Source organism: Gorilla gorilla, chromosome 1 (genome assembly GCF_029281585.2).
Source record: "Gorilla gorilla gorilla isolate KB3781 chromosome 1, NHGRI_mGorGor1-v2.1_pri, whole genome shotgun sequence".
Classification (NCBI taxonomy): Eukaryota; Metazoa; Chordata; class Mammalia; order Primates; family Hominidae; genus Gorilla; species Gorilla gorilla.
Window position 1 is genome coordinate 168,360,679 of NC_073224.2, and position 14,337 is coordinate 168,375,015.

General features: G+C 37.6%; 1 protein-coding gene across 1 annotated transcript in view; it reads left to right on the forward strand.

Annotated features, from left to right (window-relative positions):
- NEGR1 (neuronal growth regulator 1) overlaps positions 1 to 14,337 on the forward strand; it is an 874,525-nt gene that overhangs the window by 660,717 nt on the left and 199,471 nt on the right. Inside the window, exon 5 of the mRNA XM_004025980.5 lies at positions 13,165 to 13,285. Within this exon, the coding sequence (XP_004026029.2) occupies positions 13,165 to 13,285 (121 nt within the window). The remainder of the gene's footprint in view (positions 1 to 13,164; positions 13,286 to 14,337) is intronic.

Below are 14,337 nucleotides of genomic sequence, written 5' to 3' on the forward strand. Positions count from 1 at the left end.
TGAAAAAGTGAGGGAAGTGAAGCATAGTTGTGTGTAGCAAGGATGTAGGATTTGTCTTCTTTTAACAGAAACACTATGGCTACTGTGCTGAGAATGATTTGTAACAGGAGCAAAAGCCAAAACCAGGAAGACCAATTAGGAGACTACTGAAATATTTCAAGCAGGAAGTAATGTTAGCTAGCACCAATATGATAACTATAGGAGTGATGAGAAGTATAAGATTTTAGATGCATTTTAAAGGCAGAATCAACAAGATTATAGCATCTCTCAAGACTTAGAAATGTTTCTCAATGACATTGATGAACTGGTAATAGTAACTGTTCATCAAATTCACAGATAAGCTTTGCAGGATGAGAGCAGTAAATAGACAGGATCTGGCGACTTTGACTGAAAGGGCATTAAATAAGATTGAGATTATAAGGAGAGTATCAGCTGCATTTCTGAGCAAAATATGTATGTATTCCTGAGCAAAAAAGGAAGGAACCCAAACATATACTTTAATAATTTATTCATGTGCTGCTCTTGCTGACATGGAATTTCTGTTTTGTCAGTGAGACTTTTCCTTTCTTGATGTTCTCTTCACTTGTCAAATTACTTTTGCTATTAGGCAGAGTTTTCTCATACCATGTTGTTTAATCATTTTAAGAAGGATGACATTTTCTTTCCCTTCTAAAACAGCTTTGGCCCCAAATACACCCATACTACTCGTTCTGAAAATTACGGTTTTTCTACCACCCCTCCTCCCACATCTTCTGATTTCTTTAAGCTACACTATTTGTAGGTAAAATGTCTCCCCTACTTTGTCTTCTCATTCTTTTGCTGTTAGTTACTACTTACTGTGCATGTTCTGATTTAGCTTTCTTTCTCCATAAATAGAAGTGTCCAAAACTATGTTTTTCAAATGAGAAAAAACATTACCTCTCAATTCTACAACTACTATCACTTCCCACTAGGATGTTTTCCCCCCTTGTTCATAAGTTCATGGCAAGTTTATGGATAAAGTACACTGGTTGCACAGTTACTACCTCTGTTGCCTTAGTCTTTGAACCATATAGAAATATTATCACATTACATCCTCCAAGATGCAGGTTTGAGTAGGCAATTGCCGTGTCAAAATAAATGGGGGGATAAAAGTGGTTTAATGTTCATTTTTTACTAGGGAATCTATATCTGTAGTTTTGGAAAATGTCATTCGCTTAACATATTTTCTGTAGTCTTGCTAGACTTCTGACACTGTCACGTAACTGAAGGCGGGGTTGAGGCAGGGAGAAATGGGTAGTTTACAACTATATTTCTATGATATAAATCTTATTTTTTTCTTTTCTTTCTAGATCCTGAAAGCTTTATTTTTCTTCTTATAAGACAGTGTGTTTGGAAAGTAATTCTTTAGAATATATTAGCAAAATGAATTATTCATTTTATAGAATTAAACAATGATAATAACTGAATTTTAATCAACTTTTTAAATGTTCTTTTTAAAGATTTTTGAAGGCCATAGTAACAAGAAGAAATAATAAACCATTCAGTAAGCTAAGAAATCAGATCCAGTTATTATTCTGAGAGGGCAGAAGTCATAACACCCCAAGGCTCCCTTCTGCCTTTGGATTTACTATTAGATCTTTGGAGGAAACTGGCTCTGAGAGCAGAGGGAAACATGATCCAGTGAGGAACTGGCCTAAGGGAAGATCCAACCAATGCTATTCTCATCTATTACCCCACGTATATTTACTGCCATTACTTTTTCAATTGATTGACTTCACCTATCTCGAATATATATATGAGCCTGGCTCATTCACATTTTGAGAGATCAGTATGAGTCTTTAATGGCGTACCATGACTTAAAACATAACAATAAACATCATGGAAGCTCTAACAACGTACCTTGAATGATTAATACAAGTAGAAACATATTTTCATTAATAAATTACAAAAAATTTCTAATGTTTTACAGGGATTTAAAGAGTCTGCACTTTTCTAATCTTCATTTTTTGAAGATTCACTAAAAATATTTTTTATTTAAGAAAGTTTATAATGGCTTCAATATTAGAAAAAATGCACTCAAATATTTTAGGATTTGTAAGATTTGTACTGAAGGGCAATTTTATTTACAAGATTATACTTGCTGAGAATAGAGATACTTTCAGAGAATCCCAACTTTTACAATACTTGCAAACTTGTCCAGTATATCCAAATCAATCACATACAGCTATAATTTCAGCATGACTGACAACAGAGAAGAGATCAGATCATGAACAAGTTGAAAGAAAGGAAGTTCGGCAAACAGCTAGGAAAACAGTGAACCATTTAATTCCTGTTGATACGGCTGGTGGCCCAATAAATTTCACACATATTTTACAGTGGATGCATCACTGGAGTGAGCATTGCTGACTACAAGGGGACAGCTACTTCAAGCTGTAATTTCACCAGTGCTAACCGTTGTCAAAAGAACAATATGAATAAATTCTGCTTTAGCATCAGCAAACTACTCATGATGTAAGCCTTTCTCTTCTTACTGCACTTTTATTCACTTCATGAGTCACAGGTAACTCATCTGTTCATCCGTCATCTATGGCCTCTAACATGTGCATACTCATAATCAACACAGTATCAGATCATTTATATCACAATATAATGACTAATGATAGCTTAGTAAATTCAACCCCTTGAAAAAGTTGAATATAATAACATTGAACTTGATCTTAGGAAAATAATCACTTAGGTTAATAGCTTCAAACAATGAACAGGTTGTTATTGAGGGTTTAGGGAGTTAGTGCTGGAGACTTCATTCATCCTCCTAAAATCAGAATTCATATGTAGTCATATATCTCTGCGCTCCGAAAATTTTTTTACCAAATAATTTTGTTTTTTTTCTGTACGTTTTCAAACATAACGGAATCAAAGATCACAGCTTAGTACTCTGTCACATTGAATATTAAATATTTAAAAAAAACATTAAGGTCAAGTTAACTGTAAAATTTCACTTATTGTCTTTCTTGTGAAAAAGAAAATGACCTCATCAATATGTTCAATGTAACTGACATGATCTTTTATATACCCAAGTAATGTACCACCACAGTTGCATATTTTCCTGGAAAGGATACCTTTGTGTTACATACACTTTTCACATTTTTTCACATTGAACCCAAGCCTCTTATTTCTTGTTCAAAGAGGAATATAAGGTTTACCACATCTGCCTTTCAGAAAAGATTTTCTTGATTACGCTAAAAAAAGTAGGCTATGGATGGAATTCTGGGAGAGTAAAATGTGATATACTCATTCAGGTTTTAATTAAATTAATCACATGCTTGCAGTGCCAAGGCAATGAATTTTTAAAAATTCGTTTTTCTTTTTTGCCCATGTCTTATCATGATTCCATGCCCTTAAAAGGAAGCAGGACTGTGATACTCTATTCTCTAGTAATAATCCTAATTTAATAATAGCTAATGTTTTTGTTGACAACTAACTCAGTGCAAAGCAGTATGAAGCATTTTCCTTCAATTATTTTATTTTCTCCATACACCAATCCTATGAAGTAAGTACTGTCTATTTTACGGGTGAGAAAACTGGGATTTAGAAGGGTTAAGTACTTCAGACAGTAAATGTTAGAGCCACGTTTGTTGCACTGCAAAGCAGTGCTTTTTTACTGCATTATTTCACCACTGTGTAAATGTTTAAGGTCTGGGGGAAGCTGGAGGTACATTACAAACTAGATTATTTTCATCCCCTGTGAATGCTGACCAGAGGCTTAATTCAATGTGAAAGTCTCTAAGTCATAAAGATTGTGATTCAACTATATTTTGGAAGTTTGATTTTTTTAAATCTTAACTTCCTTTAAGGTGAAATTAATTCATTAGGTGAAGACATATTTGCTTCACGAAGAGTTGGTTGACCTTATGATATGTTTCTATGAGATCTATAAAAACCTTTGAAAGATTGTCATTGTTTCCCACCCTGAGTTTCAACCTGTCTTCAAGTAAGAAATTTTTAACTACATATAACTCTCCTCCTATGAAACAATAATATATTGAACACATCTTATATTTTGTATTCTCTGTGAGGTACTTGAAGTCTTAAAATTTTTCCAAAGACTGTCCATTTGACTAAGGCTGCCTTAATGTAGCATGTAAATCCTAAATACAGACTAAGGTCAACATGCTTATTTTCCACAGCATTTTCAAACCATGTGGGTTCTGTAGGACTGATTTCTCCTCTTTATAGACTCTAAATTCACTAATGCTCTACAGGCAATGTTATTTATACTGTTGCAGTATTTAACATGAAACACATTACTACTCTTCTTCTCTGGGCACCCTTTTTTATTGTTGCAGTTATTTAACATGGCATGTTCATAATCATCCATCACTTTAAGGGGATAGGGTGGTGTTCAAATTCTTTTGCCATTGGAACTCTAAAGTTTCATTTCAACTACCTCAACTTAGCAAGGATATTAAAATAATTATTGGATTTACTCGTTTATAATAATAATAATACTCTGTACATGACTAAAGCTCCCATTGAGGATGGCATGAGAGGAAGAAGATCTTTGGTAGCTATTGTCATGTAACTAAGAAAATGAATCTTGATTAGGCTTGTTGGGTGCCAAGTGCAGAGGTTCTGTTTCTTGCACCTGCAGAGCCTGGAGATTTGGATGAAGACACTTTCATTATCTTCATCCTGAAATGACTAGCTAAAGAATGCAAAGAAATAATCCCACTGAGCAAATTAGAAAGGAAGACTCCTCCTTTGTGAGCCTCTAACCACACAGGTATTAAATACCTCGTGCTGACCCTTTCTTTCACTGCTGGCTTTCCCCAACATCTGTTCCTTGCTCTTACTCACATCTGTCTAATAACATTCCTCTGAAATTGATTTTATTTCCACCGTGCAATTGCTTCAGCTCACAGTCCACTCCAAAGGATGCTATTCTACTGGTGAACTTGAGAGACTCTAGCACTCACTTTCCTTGCCACTTTAATGTTATTGAAAGGTTACATCTAAGAAGAACACAAGGCTATATATACAAAAAGAAAAACAGTTCTGGAAACATAAACACATGAAGATGCATAAATTTATTTCCCTACTCCCAACAAAAACAGCTTACACTGCCGGTGCCAGGCCAAAATTCACAGAGCAATGGAGGGTGTGTAGTAGTAAGAGAAATAGGCTCTGGAAGCAATCACTCAGATTTTTTCATTTGATCATCTTTCTAAGAAAGAGCCCACTATGATTACTTAAAACATGGAATATTGTAGTGGAAAATGAGTGTTTTGTACAACTTGGCCAAATATATTTATAATTTTTTACTGTACAGCTCCAGTTGGAGATTTAATTAGTCATAATTTTTGTCAGGTACATCTGTTCCAGGGAAATAAATGACCATATCCTTATGGCACAAATAATTGAAGCCTTCTCCTTACATGAAATCTGTGAGTACATTATAGCTCATGAGCCCTTAGAAACCTCTTAAGCCAGTAGTGAGAGTTCACCTTAAAAGTCATGGACAACATAACCTATGATGTAGAATACAGCTTAGAGACCCACTATACCAGTAATTTGACACATGCAGAATATATCCCAAGAAATATCAGACCCACAAAATGCTCAAACGAAACCTTGTAGAACGCTGTGGTCACATAAGTTTGGAAAAGGGTCTGTCCAAAAAGACAGTAGTCCCTAACCTTTTTGGCACCAGGGACCGGTTTTTTGGAAGACAATTTTTCTATGGACTGTGGGGTGGGGTAGAAGATTTTTTCAGGATGATTCAAGTGCATTACATTTATTGTTCACTTTATTTCTATTATTATTATATTGTAACATATAATGAAATACTTATACAACTTGCCATAATGTAGAATCACTGACAGCCTGAGTGTGTTTTCTTGCAACTAGACAGTCTCATCCGGGGGTGATGGGAGACAGTGGCACCCGAAGTGTGTTGCTTTTCCAGTCTACTCCATGATCTCATTTTGGTGGCTGTGACTGCAGAAAACCCTGCTTCACAAAGACAGGATGTTGGAAATGGAAGCAGGTTTTTCAGTCCTTTGTGGCAACCCAGGATATTCTGCCTTGACCTTAATCCAGAACTTATGGAGATTTGAGGTTGTCCCAAACATACTTTTAAAGCCACAGTCATTTGTAATCTCAAGTAATTGAGTCTCTTCTGGCAGGGACAAAGTCAATACACCTGGCTTATTCACAAATGGGTTGCAGATCCATTCCTTCCCAGTTCGGGTGTCTTTTGTGATTAGGAAGTAATGCTCAAAGTCTTTCGAAAGCTGAGCAAGACGATCATGCACCAGCTGGGAGAAAGAAGGTCCTGGCTCAGCCTCTTTTAAAATCTCTGCTAATGTTTGAAACATGTCAAAAATCCCAGTGTTCACTTTTCGCCCCCATAATTCCGCTTTGGCTTTGAATGCAGCCACTTTATCTGCCGGTCTGAACACAGTTGTCATTCTCCCCTGAAGTGAAAGGCTGAGTCCATTGAGCAGGTTGAATATGTCACATAAGTAAGCAAGTTTTGCGACCCATTCTATGTCACTGAAATGTGCTGCCATTGGTGACTGTGTTTCTAAAAGTAATCTCTGCAGTGGCTCTCATAACTCAGATACTCTGCTCAGTTATCCACCTTTAGAAAGCTATCTCACTTCTGTGTAAAAGAGAAAGCATGTGTGCTCTGTGTCCATCTCCTCACAGAGCTGCGGCAACGGATGTGAGTTAAGGGCATGTATTTTAACGTGGTTGGTAATTTTAATCACATTCTGGAAAATGATTTTAGTTCAGGTAACATTTTCCAGCTAGCCAGCATTTCTCTACGGATGACACGATGTGTAGACTTACATTCAGAAGTGACCTATTTGACCCGAATAGTGAAACCAGAAAGCTGTCAAGTCATGGCAGCAACTCTATCCATGCATATACCAACACAAAATAACCAATTCAGTTTTCCCGATTTGTAATCATTCAGAGGCTTGAATAGTCCTGCAGCTGTGCTGTTGGTTGGCAACGAAAGTGCACATAACATATCCTTACGAACATCCTCCTGAAAAATATATCCCACATAAACAAGCATTGTTGCCTTGTCAACATCAGTAGATTCATCAACCTAGATTGTGTACCACAGTGATTTGTTAATCCTCTCTAACAATCGTGCCTTAATATCCTCTGCTATTTCATCTAGTTATGGTGCTAGCCAAAAGAGGAACACGTGCCACCTTTTGAACAGCAGCCTCTCCTAAAAGTTCACGACAAATATCCTTAGCAGTAGGCAGGATCAGCTCTTCACCAATAGGGAAGGGCTTCTTAGTTTTAGCAATGTGGTTAGTCACGAGAATCATGCTCTTGGTGCAGACACATTTGATGAAGTGGTGGCCTTTAATAATTGCTTCTGTTCTTCGTGTTTATGTTTTTTTCCGTTTGAAAAACTCCAAAGTCTTGTCTTTTAATGCAAGGTTCTTGGTCTCCATGTGGAACAGCAGTTTTGAAGTTTTCATGGCCTTGTTGGATAGCCAGTCACCACACATTATACAAAGTGGGCTTGGAGAATGTGAATCACCTGTTACAAAGAACTTGTAATTTAAGTAGCACTCTTGTTATTTTCTTTTAAATGCAGCTTTCTTTTGTTGGCAGTCTTAGAGTTGTTGGGTCTTTTCCCCTTTTCAAAGAAGCTCTCCAGTGATGTTTGGTTTTTACTCATTTTGGCTAGGGTTAGCTTGTGGGCTTACCAAAACTGTGACTGAGACAAGTGCGCAGTGTAGGAAAAAGGTACGGACAGAAGTGGTAAATAAAATAATGTGTGGGCCACATGCAGACTAAAGTGTCAGATTCTGACTTAAAGCCTGCCACCAGATGCAGTTGTGCAATTGAAGTACCTCAACTTATTTGCCACTATAAAGCCTGCCACCAGATGCAGCTTAATTGTTGCTTGCCACTCACTGATAGGGTTTTGATATGAGTCTGCAAGCAATTGATTTATTATGGCCTATGTGTATAATTCTCTGCTAACATTAGTCTGTATTTGCAGCCACTCCCCAGTGCTAGCAACACTGCCTCAGCTCCACCTCAGATCATCAGGCATTAGATTATCATAAGGAGTGTGCACCTTAGATCCCTTGCATGTGCAGTTCACAATAGGGTTCACATTCCTATGAAAATCTAATGCTGCTGTTGATCTCATGGGAGGTGGAGCTCAGGCAGTAATGCAAGTGATGGGGAGCATTTGTAAATACAGATGAAGCTCCATTTGCTCACCTGCCACTCACCTCCAGCTGTGTGGCCCGGGTTCCTAACAGGCCCGGTTCCTAACAGACCCCTGCAATAAAAGATTCATAAGACATACATGTACATCACAATTTCTAAGAAGTACTGTAGAAAGTAATCCTCTGGGTATTATCAGACATGTCTGTACCCACAAAATCCTTTTATTTATACAGAGTAGTAGGGTTCAGAATGGTGTAAACTTGGAATCCACTGAAAATGCTCAGTCAATGCCTGCTAACTAAAATGAGTTGATTCAGGTCCAATGTGAGCAATGATCTATTTAATTACGTTCTATCCTCAGCTTCTGCCTTTTCTATGCATTGGCCAATGACTTTCTCATTATCCTAAGGATTACTACAACAGCCTCATAGCTATTCTGCTGGTTTCCTCTCCTGCCTCTTTGCAGACCATGTTCCACACAACAGACAAATAATCTCTGTAGGATTTTAACTAAATCATGTCACTCCTCTGCTCAAAATCTGCAAAACCTTATCAGCTTAGAATAAAATTCAAAACTTTTATCATGGGCTACTAGACCCTATAGAATCTGGGCTCCAGCCCCCTGCCCCACCTTCTCTTCTAGATTATTCTCACCTATTCTACTCAAGCAATGATGACCATTTTGCTATTTCTAAAACAGTGTGTTAAACCTAATCCTGTTAAACATGTTTCCACCTCAAGTATGCTCTCCACTCAGGACCTTTGCCTTTCCTTTTTCTTATTATAATAATTTTCTACGAATTGCCAAATGATTCCTTTTCTCACATCATTTAATTCTTTGTTCAGATATTACCTTATCATCAAGGATCTCTGAGACTGCAACATAGTAAATAACATATCTTGCCCTTCCTTTTTCTTTCACCCTGCTCTGTTTTCGTCTCAGTTTGTATCACTTCATATCAGCTCTATGAGGCCAGGAATATTTTTTTTTCATTAATGTGATCCCTGATAAAATATGTGTTGAATCAACAAAGGCATAAAGAATAAATAAATGGATGAATCCTTTTCTTTTTGAACAAGTTATTTCCAAAAGATGCACAGTAATATGAATATGTAATAAGAATTTGTATGTCTCCAAGTAAAATCAATAGAGGCTTTCGGTTCAAATTTATAATTTTAGCCACAAAGGGATAGCCTCATGAGAATCTTCTCTCCACATTGATTACTTCACAACACTTGGACCTTAACTTGTGTGGTAAAGCACCCAGTGCTGAGCTGTATGTACACTGTACTGCACAAAAGCCTTTTAATGATGAACTAGATTTTGATTTCGGTTCATTACGCCTGGGTTTTCAGGCAATGTTCCGGATTTCATGCTTTTGTTTATAATGAGTCATGGCCCCCTTGACAAACAAGAGAGTAATTAAACTAACCAGGTTATCAATAGAAGCTTGTGATGGATCTCCTCTTGCATATGGTTATTTCATCTTCAGTAATAGTTAGATATCATAAAATATTACAGTCTGTTTGTGTGACAGGAAAGAGAGATTAAAGCCTATGAGAACAATAGTGAAAATACAGTCTTACCTGTACCTGTCATGAGCAGTGTCATAATAATTGACAAGTACATGGAGTTTTATTTATAGATTTTTTAATATATTTAATTGGCTTTTGCAGGTGACATGAAATTTTGCTTAACAAAACAATTTTAAAATTATGAAATGATTTCTTGTGTTTGTGAATATACGTATATGTATACACCCATATATAGATAAATGTGTATATATAAGGGTATATATGTATATGTACATTATAAAAGTTATACATATATGATTTATATATATATATATAACTGGGTGTGTGTTTGTGTATATGTGTGTATCTATATTATCTTGTAACAGTTCTCATGCAAACATTTTTTGGAAATATTATTTCATTATTTTTCACCAATTTATTAGCAAGTACTTTAACAAAAATATTTTCCTTGCAATGTTTTCTAGAACTATAAATAATAAGTATAAAAACACCACAGAGAAATAGAAGTGCAATAATTTCAAAAAGAAGTATTGCCCTTAACAGAAAATGATGTATTTCCTAGGGTATTTTTTTAGATGAAAGGCAATGTTCCATTGTAAGAGTTTTTATAGTTTTCATATGTTGAAAACTATATATTCAGTATTCACTGAATATTGATAAACCATTAAGTGCTGTACTTTTTAATTGCTTTCCAAAGAAATCAAAATACATCCATAGTGCACACTTAGGCCATATTTCTGAATGAACTCGTTTTTGTATCTTCAAGATTCTAGTTGTTGATTAATAATTTTCTATAGTGTTATTTGAAATATGAATTATAGTATGTTAAAAACTTGGTAGAATAGGAAATATTTATGAAAAGACGCATGCATACAACTCCTAATGTTTCCCTCCAAAATTCTTTTTTTTTTTTTTCGAGATGGAGTTTCGCTTTGGTTGCCCAGGCTGAAGTGCAATGGCAGTCTCAATTCACTGCAACCTCCGCCTCCCGGGTTCAAGCAATTCTCCCGCTTCAGCCTCCCAAGCCTCCCGCTTCAGCTGGGATTACAGGTGCCCACCACTATGCCTGGCTAATTTTTGTAATTTTAGTAGAGACGGGGTTTCACCACGTTGGCCAGGCTGGTCTTGAACTCCTGACCTCAGGTGATCCACCCGCCTCGGCCTCCCAAAATGCTGGGATTATAGGTGTAAGCCACTGCACACAGCCCCCTCCAAAATTCTTCTATTTACAGTCCTTTTCATCTCAGTCAATAACCTTTCAGCTACTCAAGCCAAATTAAATCACCCTTGGCTCCTCTTTTTTTTCTCTATGTCACTTCAATCTGTCTAGAAATCTTAATCAGCTCCAATTTCAGAGTAGACCACAAGCCCGATAACTTTCCACCACTTGCACTGCTACCACCCTGGCGTGAGCCACCCACCTTCATTTGCCTTGCTTACTGCATTCCCTACTTTATCCCTAGACTTTTATCCTAGCCTCACTATGGTGTTTTCTCAACACAGCAGCCAGAGTCATCTTTTCAAAAAAACAATCAGATTTTATCTGTACTCTGCAGGGGCTCACCATTTGTCTTAGAATAAAAGTCAATTCCTTGAAATGACCTGAGAGGTCCTACCCAGTCTTCCATCCTTTGTTTCTCTTTGGTGTAAACTTGGAATCCACTGAAAATTGTTCCTATCTCCTCCTACTCTCCTTCTTTCTCTTTGTGTCGGCCACACCAATCTTGCTATTTATTAAACAAACTTGGCTAGCTAGCTTCAGCCTCAGTGTCTTACTGCAAGCTGTCCCCTCTTCCTTCAAGGCTCTGTCTCTAAATATCCACATAGCTAACTCACTCATTTACATCTAGTCTTTGTGCAAGTTTTACCATCTCAATGAGGCCTACTCAGATTACCCTATCAAAAATAGTATTCCATTCCATTCTCTGATTCCTCTTACCTTGCAACTATAAGGGTTTTGTTTTTGTTTTACTGTATTGTTTATCACCTTCTAACATTTTATTTAAACTACTTATTTGTGATATTTGCTGCTTATAGTCTGTCTCCCCATTTGTTACCCCATCTAGAATATAAGCTTCATCACGTCAGGGCAATTTACTGCTTTGTTCCTTGAGAAATGCCAGGCACATGTTGACAGCTGAATAACTATGTGAAGGATAAAAAAAAAAGTTATGCTACAAAAAAAGCTTTTTAAGCATCACACTGTGCTAGGCACTGTGTAATTATCTTGGAATATACAAAGAATGAATCAGATATTTAACCCTGCCTTCAAGGAACTGAAAAGGAAATCTGGCATACCCATAAATACAGTACATGATACAGTGCAATACATTTCTTTTTTGTTTTGTTTTGTTTTGAGACGGAGTCTTGCTGTGTCGCCCAGGCTGGAGTGCAGTGGCACAATCTCGGCTCACTGCAAGCTTTGCCCCCTGGATTCACGCCATTCTCCTGCCTCAGCCTCCCGAGTAGCTGGGACTACAGGTGCCAGCCACCATGCCCGGCTAATTTTTTGTATTTTTAGTAGAGATGGGGTTTCACTGTGTTAGCCAGGATGGTCTTGATCTCCTGACCTCGTGGGCCACCCGCCTCGGCCTCCCAGATTGCTGGGATTACAGGCGTGAGCCACCGCACTCGGCCAATGCAATACATTTCTATCAATACATGATAGAAAGTTGATGGTATGAGAGATCCAGATACTCAGAGGCGGGGAAACTTTTTCCAGCTAGAGCAATAGGGAAGAGCATGGGGACACTGACGCCTAATATGGATCTTGAATCTGTGGAAATGGGGAACAACGGCATTCAGGCAGAAGAAACTACATTAAAGAAAAAAATCACTAAATTACTAAAGCATAGGGAGGAGGCAGGAAAAAACACAGAATATTTCAAGAGCCCAGGCTTTGAGTTAACATGCCTGACTTCAAAGGCAAATTCTGCAACTAAGTAGCTGTGTGACCTTGACAATTCATTTAACATCTCTGAACTTGACTTTTCACATTTGTAAAACTGAGATAATACCATCAAGCTTAGAGTATTTTTGTGAGGAAATCGAGAATGTAAAGCACCTAGCCCAGTGACTGGTTCCCTGTGATCACTCAATAGATGAGAACTATTACTGCAGTAGAGTTGGACTGGAGTACAGATGAAGTGTTACCCTCACCAATGCCATTTTTCCAGTAGGAAGCAAGGCCAAAATGTATTGCATTTACTCTGCACTCCCTGAAAACATTCGTCTATTGTTCAACTTGAAAAATGAAGCTGAAAATGACTAGTCTTGTATTTGAAGCATAAAACACTGAAAATGTGATGCGTTGGTCTATCAGGCATAAGATTGCTTTGAATATAGAAGGAATAAAAATATATGTGTGTCATATTTCTGTTGAGGATTGTTTTTACTTATCCACTAGTATTTGTTTGTTTGTTTCTTTTGCAGTTGCTCCTACTATTCAGGAAATTAAATCTGGCACCGTGACCCCCGGACGCAGTGGCCTGATAAGATGCGAAGGTGCAGGTGTGCCGCCTCCAGCCTTTGAATGGTACAAAGGAGAGAAGAAGTGAGGACTTTGTGATTATTACTGTGTTCTAAGCACTTTGAGCTAACGTGCTTGTGTTTCAGATACTTACTTTAGGCAATTTCTTTAACTGGCTTGAATGATTCTCAGCAGCCTCCTCTGCAGCAAGCAAACTGAAGGGGCCCACGTGGGAGGGATGAGTAGCTAATAGCATCCAGAAGAAATGTCCACTTTGGTTTGTATGATCTCAGAAATGCCTGCAAATCCCCCATCACTGATGCATTTCATTTCTTCCCCTCCCTCCTGAAACTGAGTTGCTGGCAACTCAGTTTATTTGGGAAGTAAACCAGCTCTTAAAGGACGTGAGTACAGCTTCCACAAGAGCACTTCAAAAGCAATAGGAACTGCTGTCTTTGCCTGGCTTCCTTGATAAGCCTCAACTCTTTCACCTGCCTTATTCTCCCACAAGATAGTTTAACATTTTGTTTTACAGAACACTATATTTTAGATATTCTGTCACTAAAGAGGCTGTAGAGGAGATAAAATACATGCCTAAAGGACTAACCAGTGGGATTTTAGGGCTGCTCTTGAAATTTCAACTCTGTATGATTACTCCCTTGAGAAGACCCAAAAACCTTGGCAAGAGCTACTGAATAAGATAAGACAGGACTTGACAACTTTCTCTTTACTTTCAACCAGTAGGCTCATTCAGACATCTTCAAATTCTGTTATCAATCCATCAAAAAATCACAGGACTCCTGTGGGTAAACTGGAGTCTATAATGCAGAGAAGAGGGAATTATCTATACTGTATAGAGTCTGCGTCAAAACTAGGGAGGAATATATTCAAGCAAATGCTAGGTTAAACCGTATGAAATTCCCTCTTTCGAAGTCAAAAAAGCCAAATATTGGCAATTCCATACTGTACAACATATATGTAGGGGGTTTACATACTGTATTAGTCCATTCTCATGCTGCTATAAAAAACTGCCCAAGACTGGGTAACTTATAAAGGAGAGAGGTTTAATTGACTCACAGTTCTACATGGCTGGGGAGGTCACAGGAAACTTACAATCACAGTGGAAGGGGAAGCAA